Source organism: Schistocerca piceifrons, chromosome 3 (assembly GCF_021461385.2).
Source record: "Schistocerca piceifrons isolate TAMUIC-IGC-003096 chromosome 3, iqSchPice1.1, whole genome shotgun sequence".
Classification (NCBI taxonomy): Eukaryota; Metazoa; Arthropoda; class Insecta; order Orthoptera; family Acrididae; genus Schistocerca; species Schistocerca piceifrons.
Window position 1 is genome coordinate 698,897,606 of NC_060140.1, and position 26,270 is coordinate 698,923,875.

The window sequence follows — 26,270 nt, forward strand, 5'->3', positions numbered from 1 at the left end:
GATGAAACCTTACCACATTTAATCTTCCAGTGCGAAGCTCTGGAGGACAAAAAATACAGGTCAGTAGAGACTGAAGAAATTATGTCTAGAAAGGAATTAGTAAAGGATCTCCCACTACTTCTTAAGAGTATGGGTTGGCTTTAGTAGAATCACAGGAAATAAAACTACACAATAAATTCAGTTTCGGTGTGGGCAACAGCAGGCTAAGACCACTGTTGTTTTTGTCTCCCTGCATAGATAAAATCAACTCTTTAACCAATCAAATTATTCTGTAACTGGGAGCCCTGTAATATATCACACTTCCCCTTGCCTGCAGTGTAACTCTTTCTGTTCAGTTCCATCATGTTAGACATCGTTTTTGCCTTTATTTTGTTACTTGTAAAGAATTTATTTATCTTGAGTACGTGCTCACTTAAGCAGTTTTCATCTCTGCTGCTACCTCATTTTCATTTATATCACAAATTGATGGATGTGTGAATGAATGAATGAAATAATGTAAAATGTTTGATATACCAAAAGTGTCTCTAATAGCCCTTTTTGTTTCCTGACTGGTAATGGTAGTTACATACATAAAACATCACTGCAGACATACATTTCATTTTTAAGTTACACAAAGATTGTGGTTTCATACGATAATGTAGTTATGCAAACAGATAATATTAAAAACAAGTGACATTAATCAGAAGTATTTATTGTCTCTCGCAGGAAGTAAATCAAGAATATAACAGAATGAAACATAGTTACATACAAAGTTATATATTTGCTCATGTTATCATATTGCATTAGAGAAATGTAACAGAGATAATACTAATTATGTTTAACATGAATACAAACAATAATATATCAGTATTATACTGATTCATTCTGCAGAATTAAATTTATCATCTAGTGATGATAGCATGACACAAGGAACCTTTTTTTATAAATGAAATAGCAGGAGTAATAGGATTAAGACAGGCATTCAGTTAACATCACGGGAAATGAATAAGAAACTAATAAGCCAAAGTTTTGAAAATAAATCTTAATGGACAATATATGAAAACATGCTAAGCTACTTTTATGAAATTCAAAATTACAATTTTAATTCTGATACATAACATTTTTGTATGATATTAACTTACACAAAAGTAACAAATACAATCATGTTTCTTCTCCCTGTCCTTTTTGTATTTTACTTCTGCTCAAGTTAGTTTTTGCAGCAGTCAGAAGTAGCTCCTTGTACAGATTTAGATCAATGCTTTCTATAATAGTCACATTATGCTTTTTCCCTTGTGAATTGATATGATCGAGAACCATTGCTCCTCTTGTATGCCGTCCGTGTAACTCTACCATCACATAATGCGTTACTTTTGATGAGGCAATGGAAGGCCTCATGAGGATGGCAGCAGCAGCCTTAAGTAAACCAAATGAGAAACTATGAAACACTCCCTTTATAATAAGAAGCAAAATTTACTATCATATTCAGACAAATTTCTAACAATGCATCTTTTAGATTACTTAACTCAAAGTATCAAGTTAATTCCACAAAGGAAAACTGTGGAAACACTTGTTTTTCAAATGGGCTTCATAGTGGGAGGCAACACAACACATAACAAACATAATGTATATGAAAATTTTTAGGTGATTTTGTTAACTTCAATAGATATATATGAAAACCATAGAATTTGATAAAGATGTCCTTGCATTTGTAAAAAGCAATGTGTTTCCTTTGACACAACCTGTATTTCTAATAAATCTACATTTACCATTTCATGACTTACATTTCACTGAAACATTGACAGTTAAAAATAGTAAGAACTAAATAATAAATCAATCAACTATGGAATAGAAAGTAACAAATGCAATTTAACTGGTCCATAAATCATACAAAGACTGACAGTTAAATCAACCTTCGTTTGAAATACTAACCGGATCACACTGCACCCAACCATCCTTGTAGTGTCTGGCTATTACTTTTGCTTCTGCCTGATTCAAAAGCTGCATCTGAGGGCTCTGAATTTTTCCCAAAACATCGTTGCGCCATCTCTATTAAAATAAAATTTAAAAAAAGGAGTACGTTTTCTTCAGTCATTCACTGCAATTTTGAGTACAAGTAAACACCTTCCAGATCAAAATCTAGATTTTCAGCTTACTATAACAATGTTTAAAAAAGAAATCTTTACATTAGTAACTTCTTTCAAGCTGAAGTGTGATGGAGTATCAAATTCCCATTAACAATATCACGTGTGCGAGCCCAATTTTTGATACAGAGCTGTTTAGACACTATATGGCCATTTTTAGGACAACAGAATAAAGAAATTTATCTGATTACATATGCAGTGCTACAGAGAACAAAAAGGCAGAAAAACTGCATCACAAATATTACCTGCTAAATTTCTGTGTCAACATTTCTATACAGAAGTAGCAAAACACATACACTGATACAGACAAACCCTTATCCTTGCTACAGCTCAATTTCACCCTTTTTTGTTTTAGGGGAAAACAAGACTGAAATTGCTGTAGGAACATGTTTAAGAAAGAGTTAAACTTGAATTTCCTCTGTCAGCTTTATAAATTTCTCTCCAAAATTCTTCCTGTAATACCTCTCCAAAAAACTGTGATACACTCTTTGTTTATATTTAAGTGATCAAGTACTTTTTATCCATATATGTACTTAACTGGTCAGTAATTTTATTGTTAACATTTGACTATTGAGATCAGACAAGCTGCTGGGTAAAAATTTTACAGCAAAATCATTGCTTGTTGTTGGGTCTAAAAATAAATTGTCAATGGCTGTTGCACTGTGTCCAATTCTCAAACGGAATTTTAATGGAGCAAATAATTCAAACCTAGACATCATACATCTCTATGTATTCTTGATCATTATTAGTGATGGATTTAAAAGCATGAGCTTTTAATGCAAAATGATTAACGACATTTTAGATTTCATATTACACCTATATAATGGTGATAAGTATACATAATACTTACATATGAAATATTAGTTCTTGTAAGTGCTGTTTCCCATGGAAAAATTGTTATAGGGCACTTCATACTCTTAAGAACAACATGTGCTGCCTCAGGATCACAGTGGAAGTTGAATTCAGCTGCAGCTGTGATATTCCCAACTCCTATGAACATTAAAAATATCCATGCATAGTATATCAAATTTTTTAGTGGAGTCTGAGTCTTATGTCTTGGATGAATGCTCAAGAACAATTTAATATCTTATACGAATCACTCACTTTTGACAATGAGGGATTATGAGAGTAAGAAGAAACAGTAAACAAACAAGATTTCTGGTACATCAGTGGATAGGAGAACTAGAACCGATTTCCTGTACAACAACAACAACAACAACAAGACACACACACACACACACACACACACACACACACACACACACACACACAAAATGAAAAATTTAAATACAGGAATTCAAAATGTATGAAAAAAATGAAAACATTTCAAACAAATAGGAAAAACTTTAGAGATCATGAGTAAGAAAAATGGTGAGAACTTGAATGAGAAGAAAGGTACTCATGTGCAGATGAAAAAAGGAAATAACATAATCTGAGATACAGCACACAAAAAAATCTTTTGGTAGCTAATAATGAAAACATGGTCCAGCTGGTTACTTTCAATCATGTCTATTTTGTGGAAGGACAAACACAAAATTATATTTCAACTGAAACTAAGGAAAACAAATTTATGTATATGAGAGAGGAGCCCAATTGGGATCGGGTGAAACTTATGCTGATCATGGCATATGACTATGATGGTGTTACTCTTATGCGAGCTGTGTGTAAGGGGCAAACCATCAACAGTGACTCCTGTTGCTGATTTCTAGAGCAGCAACAGCATCTGGTTATACGGTGTGGCAGCTGCGGGAGATGCGGCTCACAACAATGTGGTGTGCTTATGTTGCTGTCAGATTGCTTTGTTACATCTCCCGCAATGGTGTCACCAGTGGCTGGACAGGTGTCAACCTGCAATAAACATATGTGTTGCTTGGAGGTGGACTTTAGGTGGATACAATATCCCTCCCCCATAAGAAGAGATGGTGAAGTCAATGAAGGTGCCACTGGGAGCAGAAGTCCTGAGACCAGTGAGCCAGAGTCAACAGCCATCGGAGGCTATGCTTGACCAATGACGGCTGCTCAAGATGGACAGTGTCAATGGGCTGGTGAGGCATGCAATGTGGCATTGACGTGGCCAACAGGAAAGCCCACACACAATCAGGGAACTGAAAACAAGAGATGGGACGGTCACTGTTGAGAATGGCAAGCCAGCCACCAGGAGGCAGCAAAGATGATGGGACCAGGTGTGGCCCAAAATTTTGCATCAGAACATTCTAGTGTGTCTCACTATATGCCTAGTGAAAAGAATGGCAGAAGTAACTGATAACAGGAGTGATAGATCAACCAAGGGCAATACGGCAGCAGGCTAAAAAGCAGGACTGGAAGGAGGAAGTGATGTAGGAAACGAAACCATAAGAATAGAGGATGCAACAATGGCTTAAAGTGGGGCCCAGCTAGTGGCAGGGGAGGCCATGTCAGCACTGAAGGCAGTGTGCCGGTGGCAGAAGAAGCCATGCTGGTGGTGGAGGATAGAGTGCTGACGGTGGAGGAAGGAGAAGAGTGGTAGAAGAGGAGCCTGTGCCAGTGGTGTGAGAGGAGGCCATACTGGTCGTGAAAGAAGCGGTCATCCTGGCAGTGGAGCTGGTGGCACTGGGGCTCTCAGCAGAGGGGAGTGTGGCAGCAGCAGCGAGACACTTTTTGGAACCCACTAGTGGTTTTTAGGGGTCACAGATGAAAAGGCATCTCTGCTGGTGCCAGGGGTGACACAAATGCAGCAACAGAACTGTCTGTGAAGGGGCTGGCATTGGCAGACAAAAGGCTGGTGTGATGTCAGCAGGACAGTGACAGGCTCGACTGGAAGGTGATGGTCTGGTGTTACATCGGCAGGGAGCCAACAGACTCGGCTGGGAGGACAACAGGCTGTGGACATTGGCAGGGTGTCAATGGGCTTGGCCAACATCAGCAGGGTGCTGATTGGCTTGGCTGGATTGTGATGTGTCAGTAGGATGACACATGGTTATCACGGGCTCACCTGGGAGGAGTGGTGATGGCATTACTCATGGTAGTGAGCAGAATGCAGATTAGCCCTGTATAAGGTCGTTGTTCCATTGTAGCACTGTAGCAGTAGCTATTGTGCCAATATATCTGGAGGCTGCTATGAGGGTTGACTGAAAAGTAATGCCTCCACCTTCCTAACTCTTCAACAGTTGGCAGCATTGGTATGAGACAGGTACTGGCTTGTTCCCTAGCCTCTTCTCTACAGCTCCAGTTGGCTGGAAGCCTTAGCATTGAACAGTTGTGTTGTTACAGTGTAAAGTAAGGAACCCTGTGCAAGATGGTCGGTCAATGCTATTTGAGCAATGCGCAGTCATTGAATTCTTGACAGCAGAAGGCGTCACCTGAAAGGAGATTCATCAGAGAATGAAAGCAGTTTATGGTGATTGTGTATGTGAGTACTGTGCATCGTTGGGCTAGTAAGTTTACAGATGTTGAGGCAGGAACATCTGACCTGCTTGACAAATAAAGAGTTGGACGTCCTGTGACAGCAACCACCGAGTTTCACAAGCAAAATGTAGACTGATTGATTCAGAACGATTACTGTATCACTCAGAGAGAAACTGCAAGCACAAGTGGCATTTCACAAGAACCTGTGGGTCACATTATTGCTTTGGTTGGGTATTGGAAGATCTGTGCATGATGGGTACCCCAGATGCTGACTCCTGAAATGAAAGTGCACAGACTTGAAATTTGCCAGAAACTCCTCTCAGGTTATGAGAATGAAGACGCACAGTACTCACATCAGCACAATCACCTTGAGCCATGGCCGGCTCGTGTTGATGCCATTTGTTCTTTGGCATTTTGTCACAATCAAGTGGCGTCTTATTTCTCCCTGAGTTACTACTATAACAATTTGGTGACTTGCCTCTGTCAGTGGCAGCAGCAGTGCTTATCGATACTAGTACTGCTGTACCATCTTTGGTGTGATCACTATATTTCCGTGTGGTGGTGTGTGCATCAGTCGGTCAGTTGGGAGAGAGCAGCGAGGTCAGGCCGGGACCGCTGGCAGCGTGCACACGCGGACAGATTGTGGGGCGCTAGCTGCGAGCCCTACGAAGTTCACTGCCCACCAAACCTGGACACTGAAGTTGAGTGATCAGTTAACATGTTATGAAACCTCAACTGCTGTGACACCTTTTCGTTAATTGCCAGTTGTTGCTTCCTGGGTCGTTCCGGCTAGCAGCAACATACGGTGTGTTGGAGTCGGCAAAATTTTGCAGCCATCTTCCTATATGGTATTTAACTATTAAATTGATTGTTACTTATCAATGAAGTGCACAAGCAGAATTTTGTGGCTTGTGGTCGTTAATGCCCCAGTTACCTGCCCTAGTCGTTAGCGTAGTTTTCCGGCAGTGGGTTTTTCCTCACTGTGCTGACGCTGTCTGGCACAGCGTGTAGTTTGGCAGCCTTTTAGTTGTTTGTTCATATTTTTTTAGAGTGGTTATTGTGCCTTGGCAGTTTTTAGACACCAATTTTGAGGAAGTTGTGCTGCAGGTATCTTCGTCCTCAGCTGATACTTTTCATTGTCATGTCATTGGTCAGGCGGAAGGGAATTGATTAGGTTGTTGGTTGATCATTCAGCCATCCCTAGGTCAGGTTGCCATCTGATTATTTAACCTTACTCTTGGCTGCCTGTCTCACCTCAACTTACGTCAGAGCTACCTCCTCAGGCTGACCCTTGGAGCACTTCTGAGCACCACTGTTCTGTTGGTTTTAGATTGTGATTTTCATTTTAGTCTGAAGTACTGTGTGAGGCCATCAGCCATCTATTAATTTAGTTGTTTTAATTTTAAACTAAGTCCTTCAACTGACTTAAATTAAAATTTGAAGAGTGATTTGTTTAAAAACTAAATTTTGAAAGTTTGTTCTGTCTGAAATCCTTGTTATCCAGGCCTTAAGCCCTGAATTGTTCTATGTCCAGTGTGTGGACTTCAGCCGAGCTTTTACATGAAATATTTTTAAGATAAGGCCTTCAGCCATCTTAAATTAAAATTTGAAGATTCATTTGTTTAAAACGAATTTTTTTTTTTTTTTTTTTGCTCTATCTGAAATTCTTCTTATCCAGTCCCCAAGCCCTGAGTTGTCCAATGATTTGTGTGTGGCCTTCAGACAAGTATTTACATGAAATATTTTTTTAAGTAAGGCTTCAGCCACATGTATTCTTTAAAGCAATTTTTTATAACTTGTGTTCACGCCTTCAACTGTTCTTGTTTTTGGTGTGGCTTTGGGCCTTCAGCCTAGGAGGAATCTCAAGTTTTCTTAACTAGGCCTTCTGCCATATTGTTTTATTTTGATCCTTTTAAGGCAACGTGGTTCTTAGGAAAATAAAAGTTTGTGTGTTTTGTGCAACTGACAGTAACTGATTACAGCCCCCTCCATAACCATAACCTGATCCACTGTATCCTGCAAAACCAGATTTCAACTGGTAGCAGAGTGCGGTTATGATTGTAATATTGCCATTCCAGTTATTGTTAGTCTGAATTTTATTTCTGTCAATGTTGCACCATATTGTTTTGGTTGTTGATTGTTTCAGGTGACTTATTTTAATGGCGGTCAGGCAGTGCCCGGGGACCACCTTGTTTGTGAGTTGGCGGTAAGGTGTCAGCCATTGAGAGCAGTGTTCCGGACTTAGTGGCCTGCTTGCATGCTACCGTTCTTCACCCGGTTGATGTCACAGTGGAGGTGGTGCGTGAGACAGAAGCAGCCTTTGAATTTTTGTTTAAGGCTGTTAGGGGGCTTGAGGACACCATTTGTGTTTTGGAAGGCACTCAACTTATTGACAGTCAATTGCACATGGTTTGGGCACAGTTAGTGCATTTAACCAATCGGATAGCGGATTTAGGCATGTTAGGTTTGGAGGAACATCATAAAAAATTAACCATCGAATTGGGGTCTTTGGTTAATGCATTGCAGTTTAGCTTACATGTTTAGAATGGATGGGAAGAGGAATGAAGAGCGGAACTTGCTGTATCAAGGGGGAACCAGGAGCCAGCCAGGTGGTGTTGTTGTTATATCCTCTGCCAAGTTAGACGCAGCGTTTGCCAAATTGCCTAATCCTCTGGCATATTTCTTTTGAGATATTACTGAATTAGTTGTAGATTGACTTGAGCAGGTTGAAAACTTATTACGGTTGTTGGTTCCTCTTGAGCAACATGCTGCTGCCTTTCACATTCCGCACCAAGTAGTTTTGTCACTATTGTACCCATTAGCTAGAGGTGAGTTGCAGAACCTCCTATCCTGAGCCATGGCAGAAGGGTTTTCCTTACAGCAATTGAGGGAGCTTGTCATTAACCAGAGATTGAGCACTGGAGTTCTGAAACAGCTTGAGTGTCATTACATTTGGGAGATGCAGCAGGATAAAGAGGAGTTACATCAGTATGTCAACAGAGTTCAGATGGCCTGCTTAACCTTGTTGATCCATTTGCCAGAATGGGAGTTGGTGTCTATTGTTCTTAGGGGAATGCGAGCGGTGGATAAGCCACACTTTGGTTTTCGTGATCATCCTTCAACCTGGGAAGAGCTCCATGCCACTGTTGCAGCGATATCTACATTGCTGCTTGAGAACGATGTATGTCGTGAAGTTAAGGGTCAGGCCACGGGCATTGTCAATGGAAATTCCAAAATGGCCTACATCAGATGAGACTGTGAAAAGGGAACCCCGGCATTGCTTCAGGTGCAGTAGCATGGCTCATTTGGTGCTCTCTTGCGTTCAACCTCACAAGCCCAGAGCCAACAAATGATGCTGGGCTGGGCAGCGACCTCGGGATTGTACCTTTAAACCTTGGTGTACCCGTGTTGTCTCTCCCTCATCACCACCCTTGCCTTATATTTATTCTCGAGTAGGTGGGGAACCGATTTGTGCTCTTTTGGATTCTGGTAGCTCCCTTCCACTATTGATCTTTGAAGGGTTTCTTGAATTTGGTCATCTTGCGAAACTTTGGTCGGTCCCCTCTCTGGTGCAGAGATGTCGGGTGGCCAATGGTCAGGTGTTGCCTCTGCATGATTGGGTCTGAGGGAGTATATCGCTTGGGGATTTCTCCTGGCCCTTATCATTAGCCTTGGTCAAGCCTAGGAAAATAAAAGTTTGTGTGTTTTGTGCAACTGACAGTAACTGATTATGGCCCCCTCCACAACCATAACCTGAGTCTCTCTATCCTGCAAAACCAGATTTCACACCATAACCTGCTTTCATTCTCTGATGAATCTCCTTTGGGGTGACACCTTCTGCTGTCAAGAATTCAATGACTGAACGTTGCTTAAATCACATTGACCAACCGTTTGTGCAGGATTCCATACTTTCTACTGTAACAACACAACCATTCAATGCTAAGGTGTTGGGTTGTTTGGGGGAAGAGACCAAACAGCGAGGTCATCGGTCTCATCGGATTAGGGAAGGATGGGGAAGGAAGTCGGCCATGCTCTTTCAAAGGAACCACCTCAGCATTTGCCTGGAGCAATTTAGGGAAATCATGGAAAACCTATATCAGGATGGCCAGACGCGGGATTGAACCGTCGTCCTCCCGAATGCGAGTCCAGTGTGCTAACCACTGCGCCACCTTGCTCGGTCAATGCTAAGGCTTCCCGCCAACTGGAGCTGTAGCGAAGAGGCTACAGAACAAGCCAGTACCTGCCGCATACCAATGCTGCCAACTGTTGAAGAGTTACAAAGGTGGAGGCATTACTTTTCAGTCAACCCTCCCATGAGTCACATGTATGCAGTAAGAGAAAACAATCCGTAAACATCATAAGCAGTGCGCAGAGATGGTCAGCTGAACTGGGGAAGCATGCAAAATATGAAAAAGTCACTGGTGGGATGAAATCCACTTCTTGTTGCCAGGTTTTGTTACATTTTCATGGAAGAGCCACAGTAATTAATGTGCCCGAGTTAGCAAGAGTAAATGAACCTTATTCATGCTCATGAACTAAATACAACACCACAGCTGTTTAGACATGAAACCACATTACTTGGTCCCAATGTATCGACAGTGACTGATGTCACATTGACAGAGTTCTCTTAAAGGGAGTATAAAAGGTGTCATATAGGTGGAGAGTGGTAGAGCTCTAGGGGTTTCCACAAGAGAGAGAGAAAGGTCCTAGCGAGTTGGAAGCTTGTAGTTGGTCAAAGATAGTGTGGTTGTGGCGTAAGACACAGAGAGACAAGTTCCATCAGATGAACGATGGACACAGCCGGCATATTCCAGGAGTGATTATGAGTTGTGCACTGATGGGCCACAAATGCACCGATATCAGGCCCCCTGTGGAGAACTTGGATGAGGTGTGGAGAGAACACTCAGACATGGTGTGGAGCTAACGACTCTTCTGTGGCAAAGGAAGCTCCAAATGATGCACCAACAGGATGCAATTCACACCTGTCCTGGAGTGATTTCCAATGTGAACCAGTTCTGAACGGTCGGGCAGTGCCCTTTATTGCTGCCCAGTGGAACATACAGGCTTGATATCAAGCAGACACATAACCTGCAAAGGAAGACATTGAGTCCCCAATGATAGCTCTACTTGCAGCAACGCCTGTGCTGTTAACAGTGAAGCTGGGGCTATGTGTTACCCTGGCAGCTCTGAGAGATGTGGTTGATGACAACATGGTGTGCTTATGTTGTCACTGGACTGTTTTCTTGTATCTCACATGATGGTCTCACCAGCAGCCAGGTACAAGGCAGTCTGCAGTATAGACCCATGTTGTTTTGAGGTGGATCCCAGGTGAATACAATATCCCTCCCCTCTTAAGAAAGCAATGCAGCTGCTGCTGGGAAGGGGTGACATGGAACTTGTCAACCAGTGGTGGCATCAGCAAACACAAGCAGCCACTGTAAGATGACACCTGATGAATGGCAGCTGCTAGAGACGCAATGAAGCCGACGAGCCAATAAGGTGTTCAATGTGGCACTGATGCAGCCACGCAGCCAACAAGAAAAGCTGCTATGATTGGAGACATGATAAACAACATATGGCCAGGACTGTTAATGAGAAAGGAAAGCCAGTCACAGGAAGGTGGCATAGGTCATGGGACCAAGTGTGGACCAGGGTTTTGCTTCAGAGGTTCCACAAGAAAATTAATGCTCACAGAAAAGAACAGCAAAATGAACTTGAAACGGGACAAAGGCTCGATTGAGGGTGATACAGCAGGAGACAAAAAGGAAGAATGGAAGGACGAAGTGACACAGAAAATGAAACCATCTGAAGTGACCTCATGATGGTGGCAGCAAGCTGGACCTAGATGCAAGGGGGCATTACTGCAGTGAAGGAAGCCATGCCAGTTGCGGAAAAAAACAATGTTAACAGTAAAGGAAGGTGTGCCAGAAGTGGAGAAGGCCATGCATGCAGTGGAGGAAGGCATGACGGTAGTGGAAAAGTCCATGCTGGTGGCTGAGAAGAAGGCTGAACTGGCGGTGAAAGAGGGACCATGCTGATGGCAAAATAGGAGGTCATGCCAGCGGCAAAAGAAGAGGTCTTTCCAGCAGTGAGAGAGGAGGCTATGCCAGTGGCAAAAGAGAAGGCTGTGGTGGAGACAGAAGGAGCTGTGTCAGTGGTGGAGCCAGTGGCAGTGGTTCCGGATGCACCAGGGAGTGCGGTGCATCAGGGACAGCTAAGGAAAAGATGTCTCCACAGGTGCCCGACTACCACCAATGCAGTGACAGGGCTGGCTGGTTGAGAAGCCAGCATCAGTATCTGAAATGCAGTATGCCAACAGGCTTGGTAGGATGGTGACAGGCAAATGGGATGTCAGCAGGGGACCGACAGTCTCAGCCAGCTGGTGATGCACCAGTGGGACATCGGCATGGTAATGATGAGCTTGGGTGGGAGCAAAAAAGAAGGAAACAGGTTAGCTTTTGTTGAAAATTGTTGTTCCACTGCAGGTGCTGTAGCATTAGCTACTGTGCTGATATAGTCAGAGATGGCAATGCCGTACTGAAATCTATGCAGCAAGAGAAAAAAATCAACTACCTTCGAAAGTGGTGCACAGGGATGGTTAGCTATACTGGATGAAGATGCAAGGTATTAAAAAGCCAAACAATTCACTCCTTGTCATCAAGTTTTGTGTTGATTGAGAGAGCCACTTCAATTAATATCCCCCAAGTAGCAAGAATAAATTAACTTTATTTACACCGTTGAACTATATACAACAACACAGTCATTCAGACATCAATCTGCACTACTTGGTTCCAACCCACCAATAATCACTGATACGAGTTCTTATAAGGGCAAAGGCAGTGTGGCCATAGCAGGGGAAAGCAGTAGAGCTCAAGGGTGGTCCAGGATAGTGGTCATGGTGGGGTGGAAGCTTGTAACCAGTCAGTGTTAGCATGACTGCCACAGATGATGCATACAGATGAGTAATAGCAAGTCGAGTTGATGTTTCCATTTTCTGCATAGTATTCTGAAGACTGAACAAGCCATCTTCTTCAGGTGCTGTGAGTTTTGCTACCGTGTGTACTCGCTGCTTGGATTCCAATTTATAGCCGAGTTCAATTCCTAATGTCCACTGCATGCTGTGACACTCTTTTGTTTTACAGAGCATGCACTGATACTCCATGAAACATAAATTTCCTCAGCATTTTCCAACTCTGATAGACGTGATGGGCAGTGAGATTTTAATAAATTGAGCGTCAGACTCCAAGTGTTATTTAAATTGTAACTCCCATCCCTGTTTATCACATTTTCTGACATCTTTATTTTGACAGACTCCTGAATTACGCTGTCCCAGAAACTTGGCATTTGCACCACAGTACTGGTATCATTGTACTTCATTTCATTTCATGATTATACTCAAGGCAGTGCTCAGCAATAGCTGATTTTCTTGGTTGTTTTAGTTGGGTGTGTCACTGATGCTCTTTGCATCTCTCCTCAACTGTTCTGATATTCTATGCAAAGTAAGACATGTCACATGGAATATGATACACACCCAGTTTTTGGAGATGTAGATCATCTTTAATATTATAAAAAATACTTTTTATCTTAGTTGACAGGAGTGAACACACTGGATGCCATGTTTCTGTAGTAGTCTACTGATCTTTCTAGATATTGGACCATTATAAGGCAGATAAGTGATTTTTGGCTTCTCTTCCTCATTCTCAGCCTAAAACTATTTCTTAGACGTTCTTGATTTTGACTGCATTGCCATACAGTTTGATGCTGTGAGTAACCATCTTTCAGAACATCAGTCACAGGTGTTGTAATTCTCTGGCAAGGCTCCCCTTGTCTGAATGTGATCGAGCTCTATGGGCCAGAGTCTTTAGCACAAAATTTCTTTGTGATAGATGGTGATGGCTTGTGGTGTGAAGATAGAGGTCATGTGTGTAGGTTTTCTATATACATTGTGACGTAGGGATCTGTTCAGTCTTCTTTTAACTAACACTTCAGTGGCTCTCTTTTTCAAGTTCCATCATGACTTTCATATTATGATGGAGATAGTTTAAATGTTCCAGGAACTCTTGAAGCTTTTCCAATGCACATGGCAATTCTACAGAAGTGTCATCCATGTCCTGAAAGAAACATTGGTTTCAGTTTGTGGATTCAAGTGCCTTTGCTTCAAAGTGTTCCCTCTACAGGTTCAGCATGACAGGTGATAATGGACAACCCACTGAAATGCAATTTGTCTGTTCATAATATTTTCCATCATATAGGAAATAAGTTGATGTCAAAATATGCCTAAAAAGTTCTGTGGAAGGACTGTCTACCTTTTCTGATATTAATTCCAAGGAATCAGAAAAAGGACTCTCATAACGACGGAGACTACATCAAAACTGACCGTAATATTTATATCCTGGAATAGCAGTTGACTGAGGAAAGTCAATGGACTATTGAATATGGTATTTGCACTTCTCATGTATTTACTGAGTATGCATTTCAGATATTTTGTCAGCTGGTTTCTAGGTGCTGTAATGTAGCAAATCATTATGAGTTGTTATCTTTCACTGAAAGTGTAACTGGCCATGGAGCTGGGAGGAGACCAGATTTTGATTCTCACGCTGGCACAGCTGACACTGGCTATCGGGTCAAGCAAGCAGTGTACTTGCTTAATACTGCATGCAATACATTATGCATACTCTCTATGAATCTGAAGAAGTACTATTATCTATTAATCAATCTTTTTCATACTTAGTATACCAAATTCTATGAATAATACAATGGTACTGGTAAAATTTCAAATCAATAAGTTCAGTTCTTTTGGGGATGTAAATTTTTACCTAAAACATATAACCATGCTGGCATTATGAAACAGAGTTAGGGACTGTAATGGATTCATCTACAGTATCATTTGAAACTACAACCAAGAGGATAGGTTCATATAATTTAATTTTCTGGAATTTTGCTTAGTTTTATTACCACATGTTTCTGATGTAATTGAAAGTACTTTGGAAAATTATTATTTCATCATGTTTTGGTAAAATGAGTGTTTTTGAGAGACAGAGAGAGTGAATAAAGGACATACATAAACAGAGAATGTGATATTTTATTAAAACTACGAAAATGTACATGTGAGAAAGTTGCTGCACAATAGGGGAATTTATGACACATGTTGGAATGAGCTTGATTTTGTAATAGGCAGCCAGAAGGGGCATCAAGTATAAAATTTATTAGTTATTTATTTTGGGGCAAGAAACCACATTTTGTTTTCATTAAATTTTGTTTAGTTCCAGAATTACAAAATTTCTGGTCTAAATTACTTGTGGTAATCTGATTGGCTGACAGAAATACAGTGAGAAGACATGTGAGTGGACAATCATTAGGGAGCCGTCTTCTGGTAAACACCTATGTTAAACTGTGCTAATCAAATTTGTGCCAAAATGAAGAAATTTGCACATTTGATTGGTTCTCTAGTCATGGGTGAAAAGCAACTACAGCACCAAGTATTTTGTGAAAGTCTGAGCTTTGTGAGTGGCCGATTTTAGGAGATAATTCAAGAAAATTTCATGTCATACATAAATTCCGTGTGGCTTGTTTTATACGGATTATGAGACATTATGGTGAGCACTTCTTTACTAGAAGCATACTGAATGACTGAATGTGTTAACTCACCAGTGGTCATGAGCCAGTGACAGTTAAGAATGTTCAAAATATTGGGTCGGACTAAATACCTTCTGGCTGCTTTCAGGTGTGATCTTGGAACATTGCATAATTGATGTCAGGATATTAAAGACGGAGTTGATAGCTATTTTCTGTATTTTTAAAGACAATAAACCATCTTATAGGAAATTTTAGACATTTTTTTTCAAATGAGTCAAAGAACCCCAAACACTCAATAGTTCAACTAACTTTCAGTTACAGCCCACAAACTGGAGTTACGTGGCCTTAGTGTGATAGGTATTTATTCAAATTTTCATCAATGCTGCTTTTATTGGCTAAACCAGTATCTACTACCATAGAGTGAAGGGGCAGACAACCTGAAACCTATCCAGGTAGGCAGACGGATTGCTTAAAGGAAAGTAAGAGGATGACCCATGCTGCTACAGTGTGCCAATATTACTAAACTATGGATCTTAGTGGAATTCTTTCCTTGTATACCTTATGCAGGCCATATAGCCATGGTAGCACAGCTGCTCATGTTATGACACTTCCTCTCAATTTTATTTGTAGGACTGACATCTGTCAGTATGAAGTGTCATTCACGAGATTGAATATCTTCTTACTGTTGTCCACACATGACATTAGGACCATAGTGTTAACCTTTTTAGCTGGCAGAACTACAGTTTCATTGTCCTCCCACAGAGTTTTCAATGCTACACACTCTTCATTAGCGGTTGGATCTTAGCTCTGATGCCCCGGTAAGTGCTCTACAGGTTTTGCAGCAAACCTTTTCTGCTGCTTCCGGTGTGAGAGCAGCTACAACATGTTCCACAGCACTCATAACCTGCTCCATGGTGCTGATATAATCTGCTATTGGCAGCATTTGTAATGGGTGCAAAATTTAGACCCTTAGCAAGGCTCTTCACTGTTTCTCAGTGTTTACATTATGACCCCAGCTTCTTGCCTTGGCTCATGTGCAAGTGAACAAATTTTGATTTTTGGCATGCAGAGGTTTTCAATTGCAGAGATTCTGCTTGCAATATTGTTGTAAACCCATTCTTGAGACTCTGCAGAGAGTTTAGCCGACACGTAAAGATGGAGATGAAGAAGCTCTTTGAAGTGACGTCTACCAACCATCAAGTGTCACAAATTCTTCTCGTACTGGAGCCAGGCTTGGACAGTGCCTAATCCTTTTTGCCCCTGGTATGTTAATGTGATGTCTGATTTTAACAAATGTACCTACAGCTTGTTCAACTCGACATCTTGTTAGGAAGGTCAATGTACCGAGAAGTCGACCTTTCTTCTGGTGGAGTTTATCAAATTTGTGTACATAGAGTTAAGTGATATGATCTCTCACATTTTCTCAGCATGATTGATCAATACTGAGCTTCCAGGTGTTCAGCTGAGTAGCTGTTTCCATTTTCTGCACAATGGTTTCATTTCTGCCCCATCCATCTTCTTCAGGTGTTTTTCTATTATGTGTACTTACTGCATGGACTCAAAGGGCACAGTGGATGATGGGAGTCAAACTTGGCTGTAAATAGTAGTATGAGACCAACAATGGCTCACAGTCTGATTGGAGACCACACAGCAAGTACACATAATGGCAAAACTTGCAGCACCTGAAAAAGACGGCTGGGTCTGTCACCGAAATATTGTGCAAAAAATGAAAACAAGAACTCAGTTGAACACACACAAGCTCACTACTGATCAATCGTGCCAAGGAAACTTGATAGATCAGAGATATGAGCCCCATCAGATGGGCAATGGAGCAGCCGGTGTAATCTGGGAGTGACAGTGCGCTGCACACTGGTGGACTGTGGATGCAGTTGACATTGGGCTTCGTGTGGAGGACTTAGATGACGTGTGGTATGAACACTTAGATACAGCTTGGAGTGGACGATTGCACTGGGCATCCTTTTCACTGTTTTATAAAGCCATAGAGACTATTCACCAGACTGAAAATAAATTATAAATATCATAAGCATATTAAAAAGCATTTAAAGTGAAATAGAAGCCTCAACATGTACATGGGATTCGAGACGGCAACCCCCTCCAGAGACAACAGAGGATGTTTGTTTGAAATTCCCTTGCTTCCTACTTAAGCTGGACACTAGTGTCGATGTATAAAGAGCAGTCAAATGAAAACTGAACACTTGCCACAATGAGACCATGGAATGGTTCCATTCAAAAGTGATCACAACATGTATTAAGACATTTATCCTACTGGGAGACAGGAGCATCCATTCCTGTTTCATAGAACTCTGCCAGCCACAGGCAGATCCACAACCACACCATCTCTTGCATTTTCTTGTCAGGTTAAAACTGATGTCTACATGTGTCTTTCTTCAGGTCACAAAATAAGTGAAAATCACACAGTGAAAGACCCGAGCTGCACTAAGGATGTTGCAGTGATTCTCAACCAAATCACTGAAGTGTAGCCTTCATCTGAATAGGCAGTGTGGGGGCAGGCATTATCATGCAACAGGATGCTTCCTCTGTTCATCAAGTTCCGCAAGCATAGAACCAAAGTCAATGCACATTGCTATGAAAACACTCTGCAGAAATTGCAGTGCACCATCAAGTCAAAATGCCCAGATGAAATCATCCTGTTTCATGATAATGCTTGTCCCCACACTGCCAACTGGACAAAGGTCACACTGCAGTGATTTTGTTGGGAAACAGTACAATGCAACATCTTCCATACAGCCTGGTTCTTTCACCATGTGATATTCACATCTTTGGCAACCTGAAGAAAGACATGCATGGATGTTGGTTTCAGCTGGATGAGGAAGTGCAAGAGTGGGTGTAGTTAGGGATCCAACAGCATCCAAAAATGTTCTATGAAACAAGAAACAGGATAAATGTGTTAATGAGTGTGGTGATTACTTTCAAATGGAAAAAGGTTTTTTTTGTGGCAGGTGTTTGGTTTTCATTTGACTACCCTTCATACTAAACCCCCACCCTAAGAAGAGAAGGCATTTGCTTGATATACAGGACGTTTATAAACAGAAGATTTGGTTTTAAAAATTAATAATAAATTGATTTATTAATTTATATGGGCAAGCCTAACAGCATAAGCAGTGGCAACTGTCCAAGTTTCAGATGCGCTATCCACTATCTGCTTGTCATGCTTACTACACAGGCATAGCATCTGTTTCCAAGATGGCTGGCAAACAGGAAAAGGCTTTCTGTGTGCTCTTTTTTCTGTGTAGCATGAGTTTCATGCACGGTTTAGGAAATACCCACCAAATAAGAATAATGTAGGTATGAGGTACCAACAGTTTATAGAAACTGGATGCATTGTAAGGGGAAAAGTTGTGGTCGAAGTCACGTGTCTGATGCACATGTTGAAAGAGTGCACAAGGCATTTCACCAAAGTCCTTGTTCATGCCATTGATTACGGTGTGGAAGGTCTTCTGTAAATGGCTACATTTTAAACTGTACAAAGTGGGATTAGTACACGCTCTTACACCAACAGACAGCGTGAAAAGGGGTGATTCTGTAAAGAGCTCCAGTTAAAATGGAGGATGCTGGTTTTGTAAGAAGATTCATCTTCTGCAATGAAGCCACTTTCCATGTGAGTGGTAAGGTGAACACACACAATGTCCATATCTGCAGAAGCAAGAAAACCACACATGCTAATAGAGCATCCGCATAGCTCTCTAAAAGTGAATGTTCTCTGTGCCAAACACCTGTTATGGTGATTACATTTTGCAACTGGATGGTGCTCTGCCCCATCTTCACAGGAGTGTACAAGAGCTTCTTAATAGTGTTCTTCACCAATACTGTGTTGGACATGCTGCAACAGAAGACAACAATCTTCGCCCCTGGCTGCCCCTTACTTCTTTGAACTGCTTTTGTTGTATGTCTTCCCTCGGCACGCAACTTGTGTTCTGCTATGTTTGTTCTTTCTGTCCCAGTGTTTAATAAACTATATACAATACTTAGTGTGTGTTATTACTGACCAACCATACACTATAACCACAGTGGTGACCCCAACATTGACGTTGTGTGATCATGATTTATTTTGTACTTGTTTTCATCATTAACAAACTTTGTGTGGCAGCCCACATTGTTCTCGCCAGAATGGATCTACTAGTGTCTTTCCGTGCTACTGCCACACACCCTATGAACTGCGCTTGTGACCACGAGTGGTCGAGTGTTCCTAATGCACGTTTGGTTAAAAGTGAACAATTATTTACACCCGGCCACGCCGGTGGCCAGCTAACCTTAACTGGCTCAACATGGCCACCGTCTAGTGTGGCAGCACAACAAAGGCCACAACATGAACAGCGCACACTGCCTAACGACATCGTGGATGATCATCCAGTTAAAGACATTGTGGTTTACCCCTCATCTACGCAGTTATCTTGGGGTTGGTTTGATGTGCAAACAAAGTTCCAGAACTGTGATTCGAACATTTCTGTTCATGGGGTAGCAAATTCTCACATGCCTAGTATCACTGCACTGCCCCCCCCCCCCTCCCTTCTCCCCTCTCTGCACATTGTCTTGGCAATACCAGTTTCGGCGACCACTGCATTGTGATTGCACCACAACTGCCTTCCGCCAGTTTTCACAATGGCGCCTGCTGTTGCACCTGCGCTGGTTTTTGGGTCAGCCCCCTCGTGGCTGTGCCATGACCGCCTTCTGCCCGCTGTTGCGATGACACCGGCCATTACACCCGCACCGTGCTCTTCATCAGGCATGCAGTTTGGACACACCGTGCCAACTTTTGCACCCGCACCCTCCACACCATGTGCTGCATGCAGCCACCCCCGCCCCCTCCCTCCCACGCAGACCTCAAGCATCGCACCCATCACCGCTACTGCACTCCCAGTGTTGGAGGCATTTTGCCCTGCTCACACAGATCTCCACCTGCCAGTGCTGCCTCAACATGTGTTACCCGGCAGGTTCCCCAAGCTACCTGCTTTGCAAAAAGATAACCCTAAGACTTGGTTCGCATTAGTGGATCACCTACTGAACATCCACAGCATTTCAGACAACAACGCACATTCTGTCTGCCCGGTGAGTCACCTCCTCGCTCATCTGGACCTCATCAGTGATTTGCTTCTCTCACCACCCGCCTCGCACACATATTCGATGGCGAAAGCACTGTTCATCGAGCACCTTTCTCGTCCTCCAGTGGAGGCTATCCACGACATTATTCAAAATGAGCATCTCAACAACCACACTCCTTCGCAGCTTTGGCGGCACCTACGTGCACTAATTGATGATCAAGCATTACCTGATGCCGCAATTTGGACATTTTGGATGGACAAAATGCCTTCAGATATACAACTTCATCTACTGTCTCACAACACTGACCCACTTGAGGTTTGTTTATGCATGGCAGATCAAGCTTATGCTATCATTTGTCACCGACACCGCCTGTCATGGACACATCTCTATCACCCTCAGTTGGCATGCCTGTACCTTCAGTTCAACACCCTGCTGGCAAAGGCCAGCGTGTTCGCATCAGCACCTCGGCTGCCAGTCAGGAGCTGCCACCTAACAGCCTACAGGAGGTACTGCCTGCAGCCTCCCGACAGCCGCCAACCTTGCATGAGCAGCAGCCCAATCGTTGACCGGCCCCAATGAAGACAGCTGCTGCCTGCTTCCACTCCACACTGCCTAGCCTACCGGCATACCCACTGTGCCGGTACCACGCTACTTAAGGGGATGCCGCCCGCAACTGCTGCACACCTTGTGCCTACCCAAATGATTCTGGCTGGCATGTTTAGGTGCCACGGCCCGCCACATCCCTTCACAGCACCTTCTGTATGACTGCTCCACAACATTCAGTGACACGACACCTATATGCCACAGACATGTCATCTGGCACTCCCTTTCTTGTAAAGACTGGTGCCAATGTTAGTGTTATCCCAGCCAAGCATGCCGGCGACACACTTTCACCTGCTAACCTCACTTTCATTGCCACCAATCGTTCTCCCATTGTGGTCCATGGTTCCATCAAGATGTCGCTTCGCCTATCACTGGTCCACACTTTTCCTTGGGCATTCCACATTGCCAACATGGATGAACCTGTAATCGAGTTGGATTTTCTACACCATTAAGAACTTTCACCACACCTGTAGGCCGCTGCACTGCGACACGCATCTGGTTCTACCGTTCTGTGCTCAAATGAGTTCAGCACGACTTCACTCTTTGCCTCCTTGGTTACACTTTCCACATTTGCATCCCTGCTCTAGCACATTACTACACAGCTCTCTGACCCGTCAGATGTGCGCTCACAAATCGACGAACTCCTCACCCAGAACAAAACGTTATGCACCCGCATTGCCTGTGCTTCTGCTGAATTGTCACACGCATGACGTACGATACATCGCCTATCTGCAGAACCACAATGAGGCGACCCAACACACACCTCTACTGTGCCTTCTTCCCAATCTGCCCCTGTGTTGAGCTTTCCTCCACCTGCTGTTGCTTCCTCACCGTCACAGACGACTCTACAAGACACATCTCCGTGCTGTGCTCCTGCACCGCATCCTCCATCATTGACATCAGCCGACGCACTGCCTACACCGCCCCGGTTCAGCAAGGTCAGTGAACCAATGTTGCCTGTGGACCCCTTCCTGACCCCTCTTGCAGACCTTCCTTCGCAAGTATCAGCCATCAGTAAAGGCACTTGTCATAGGATTCACACCACAGACACCCTACCTGTACGTTATAAGGCCAGGTGCCTTAACACTTCCAAACTTCTGTGCACCAAGGAAATCGTTCAGGATCTGTTGGCTTTGGGTGCACTCCACCACACTGATAGCAACTGGTTTTCACCTATTCACCTTGTTCCTAAAAAAGACGGCACCTTTTGCAAGTGCGGGGACTACAGGTCCCTTAATCCTCGCACCATTAACGATTACTATCCAATTCCTCATATTCAGGATTTCACGCAATTACTACATGGTTCTAAGTGTTTCTCTGTTTAAGATTTTTCCAAGGCATACCATCAAAGCCCTATGCATCCACGGTCATCATCTCACCCTTCGGCCTATTTGAATACTGTTACATGCTTCACGGATTGAAAAACACTGCGCAGATGTGGCAGCGGTTGTTCGATTCCATTTTGCTAAATCTGCCATTTTCTTATGCTTACTTAGATGATATACTGATCCTTTCCTCCTCTGCTGAGAAGCATCAAGTTCACCTTGACGCAGTCCGTTTGGCCCCCTCTGCCAAAGGCATGGTGATCAACCATGATAAATCTCAACTCTGTGCCACAACAGTTACCTTCCTAGGCCATACTGTCTCTGCCAATGGCCTCTGACCAATGAGTTCTCATGTCAAATCCATACTTGATCTTCCTCTTCCTGACGATTATGCTCAGCTCCATCGTTTTCTGGGTATGGCAAACTGTTACCACTGCCATATTCCTCACGCTGCCTCCATCCAAATGGCCCTCACTGACACCCTCTCCAGCAAAAACACCATGGAGAAATGGAGGTTAGACTGGACCAAACCCATGCTCAGTGCCTTTAGTAACGTTAAAACTGCCCTTGCCAAAGCCGCTACACTTGTCCACCCTGACCCTGAGGCCCATGTTTCGATCACTACTGATGCCAGAGACTCAGTTGCAGGCGCCATTTTACAACAGTACACTGCCGACTCAACCCAAGCACTGCACTTCTTTTTCAAGAAACTGACTAAGAGCCAGTGTAAGTGGTCGGCTTTCAACCACGAGCTCTTTGCTGTGTACAAGGTGAATAAATATTTCTGTAGTGACCTCGAGGGGTGACCTTTCACGATCCACACAGATCACATGCCACTCATGGATGCTATTCATAACCCACCTAAGGACCTTCTGCTGAGGCATTTCTGCCATATGGACTACATCTGTCAGTGCTCTTCCAATGCATGCTATATCTGCAGCACAGAGAATGTTGTGGCAGACTATCTTTCCTGCATACGCGTGCTAACCGCACCACTGAATCTGGAAGAGCTCGCCCAACTTCAGGCTGAAGACCATGATATACACCAATTAATATCAGATGAGTCATTGCTCTCTGTCCAACCCCGTATCCTACACGGGTCAATGATCCCTGTCCTTTGTGACACCTTTATGGGCACTCCCCACCCCCTCGCTCCTACCGCCCTTCGTCACGGGGTCTTTACTGCTTTGCATGGCTTGGCTCACCTTGCAAAGTGAGCATCAACGTAGCTAGTGACTGAGGGCTTTGTCTGGCCCGGCGTGAAGCATGACTGCCGTACTTGGACCTGCATGTGCGTCCCGTGCCAGCGCAACAAGGTCAGCAGGTGTGCTCAACCTCCATTAGGCAAGTTTGACATTCCAAAGGGATGCCTTCAGCATGTCCACATTGACGTCATTGGCCTCCTCCACACTTCCAAGGGTTACAGATATGCCTTATTGGACATTGACCACATGACATGCTGTATCAAGGTGGTCCCTCTTATTAACATCACGGCTGAGACCAACACTCGTTCTTTTGTCTCGCTGTGGGTTGCTCGTTTCAGCTGTCCCCCGTCTCCAACGGCCGATCAGGGATGACTGTTCAAGTCTGTCCTCTTTGCACGACTATGCAAACTCTGCGGTGTTGCCAAATTCCACACCATGGCTTACCACCTGCAGCTGAACGGCCTGGTCGAATGGTGGCACTGCACTCTCAAGGCCGCGTTTATGTGCCAAGGTGATTTATGGTATGAGCCTCTCCTTTGGGTCCTGCTGGGCATTCACTTAGCCCATACAGAAGACTTGTATGCATCGCTCACCTAGATTCTGTATGGCGAACCCCTCCTCCTTCCTGCAGAATTCGTGGAGGATTCACGATCAGCTGATACCATGGATCTTCCTGCTCTGGTTCAACAGGTTCATGCACATGTTGCACACCTCCGCACCCCCCTTCCATGCCCTCACTCCACCCTGCCTATGTTTGTCCAAAAGGACCTTGCTTCACGTGAATTTGTGATGTTGCATGATGACATCATGTGAGCGGCCTTGCAGCCACCTTATTCGGGCCCTCACCAGGGCACAAACACATTGTAATTCATCTACACAGACAACCACAGACTGTGTCTGTTAATCGCCTGACACTGTTGACCTGCCTCCAATGCTGCTGACCTGCCTTCGACTGATGTGTCACCGCTTGTGTAGCCATTGCACACACGGGACTCTTGCAGCACAGTTTCTGACGCACATACTTCTCACGCTGGCTGCCGCCTACAACCGCTAACCTGCCTCCGATGCTACCAACCTGACTTCGACTGATGTCTCACCACCTGTGTAGCTGCTGGACACACGGGACTCTTGCAGCGTAGTTTCCGACGCACATACTTCTCTTCTTGCGCCGGCTGCCGCCTACAATCGCCGTGCTGGCACAGAAATTATGAATTCGAGTGATGAAGCCTGAAGCCTCCAACCGCCTTGCTCGGCATTACCGGGGGAGGGGGAAGCCTCTATGGCATCTCTGGCGCAGAGCACCCCATCTTTGACTGTTATTTATTTGAACTGCTTTTGTTCTGTCTTCTCTTGGTGTGTAACTTGTGTTCTGCCATGTTTTTTCTTTCTGTCCCGGTGTTTAATAAATGCATATATGATAATTAGTGTGTGTTATTACCGACCAACCATACATGATATCCACACACATGTCCCTCAGGAAATATTTGATTGGATGATGCGTGCACAGCAGACCATCATGGAAGATAGGCTGCACTGAGTATGGAAAGAATTAGATTACTGAGTATATGTGTGTTGCGTGTCCAAGAGTCCACATATTGGAAGAGTGTGATTAATGGATCAAAAACTTGGACAGTTTCCATTGCTTATGCTGTAAGATTTACCTGCATAAAGTAATAAATAAATTTATTATTAGTTTTTAAAACTGTACCATTCATTTATAAACACCCTGCACTATGTACACAAATAGAAAAGTACGATAGAAAAGCTGATTTCTCCAGTCTCTCAACAGGATACTATGCATTTTTTTTAAATTTTTTGGTGAATTTTAATATAAATACCTTTGGAAATTGTCTGCTGTAATATTTCATAATTTACTTAACACACTACAAACATAAACCAACAAATTGCACTGTAAACAGATCTTTGCATCCTTTAAACCATTAATTCTTCATTGCGTCATAACTATTGTTGCAATAATTTTCAAGAACATTTTCCATTAATTTGGTATAGCTATCTCATTTTATTTTGATCATTAGCTTTTACAGTGCTCAAATCTAATCAAACAAAAAGTAAACAAATAAAATAACTAAGAACCACATCTACATCTACATCCTAAGAATATAAATACAAATTTTCATTAAATGTTATTATAATTTATGTTTAGTTTTTTACCAGCAATGTTGCCACCCATGATTACCATTTCCTTAACATTGGTACAAAAGCGTGGATCCATATGGATTGCAAGAGCTATGTTTGTAAGAGGTCCAAGACAAAGAAGACTGATTTCATCTGAAAATTGCAAGTAGCTAAAATCAGTAAAACACAATCTATACTAGTAAAGTTTCTCATAATTATAAATTAAAACTAAAACTTACTTGGTCTTTCTGAGGTAATTTTGGTCAGGAAACTAACAGCATGATCTTTCTGTATGTGATGATCAGGATCTGGGGCATCAGGATATTGAAAATCTCCAAAGCCATCACAGCCATGATAGAATTCTGCTCTACTTTCTGGACTCTCCACCAAAGATTCACTTGCCCCCCGAAAAACTGGAATCTATACAAACATATTTGTCAGCATTGCACACTGAATCTTTTTCCAAGACAAGTCGGACAAAAGTAGAGCAACAGTGAATTACACATACTCCGAAGAAGCTGAAATATACATATTCGTGAGCTAGAATCAAACCCATGAAACTGTAGCTTATATGAAACAATAGTATGAGGGCATGGTTTAACAATGATATACACTGACAAAATTTTCTCAAGCTTCCAGTCAAGTGCCCTCAGCCATTGTCAGGCAATGACCCACATGAGTGCTGCTGCCAACTGTGACCTCACTGGTGTCTACTCCAATGTCATATATGATAATGTTTTCGTTGCAGCCCCTCTGCGCCCACTTCAAAGTTATGATTCTTCTTTAGAAACCAGCTAATCTTTCATGTTACTGAACAAACTTCTTCATGTCCTCCTTGG

General features: G+C 43.0%; 1 protein-coding gene across 3 annotated transcripts in view; it reads right to left on the bottom strand.

The window, feature by feature from the left end:
* Positions 1-780: 780 nt before the first annotated feature.
* The window catches only part of LOC124790101 (uncharacterized protein C1683.06c-like), a 75,169-nt gene continuing 49,679 nt past the window's right edge, over positions 781-26,270 (bottom strand). For 2 of the 3 annotated variants that reach the window (XM_047257669.1, XM_047257667.1), the window contains exons 3-7: positions 25,671-25,851; positions 25,468-25,584; positions 2,971-3,110; positions 1,909-2,025; positions 781-1,392 (exon numbers count right to left, since the gene is read on the bottom strand). In XM_047257669.1, coding sequence (XP_047113625.1) covers positions 1,141-1,392; positions 1,909-2,025; positions 2,971-3,110; positions 25,468-25,584; positions 25,671-25,851 — 807 coding nt within the window. In that variant the 3' untranslated portion in view covers positions 781-1,140. The remainder of the gene's footprint in view (positions 1,393-1,908; positions 2,026-2,970; positions 3,111-25,467; positions 25,585-25,670; positions 25,852-26,270) is intronic. The other variant, XM_047257668.1, reaches the window with a different exon arrangement.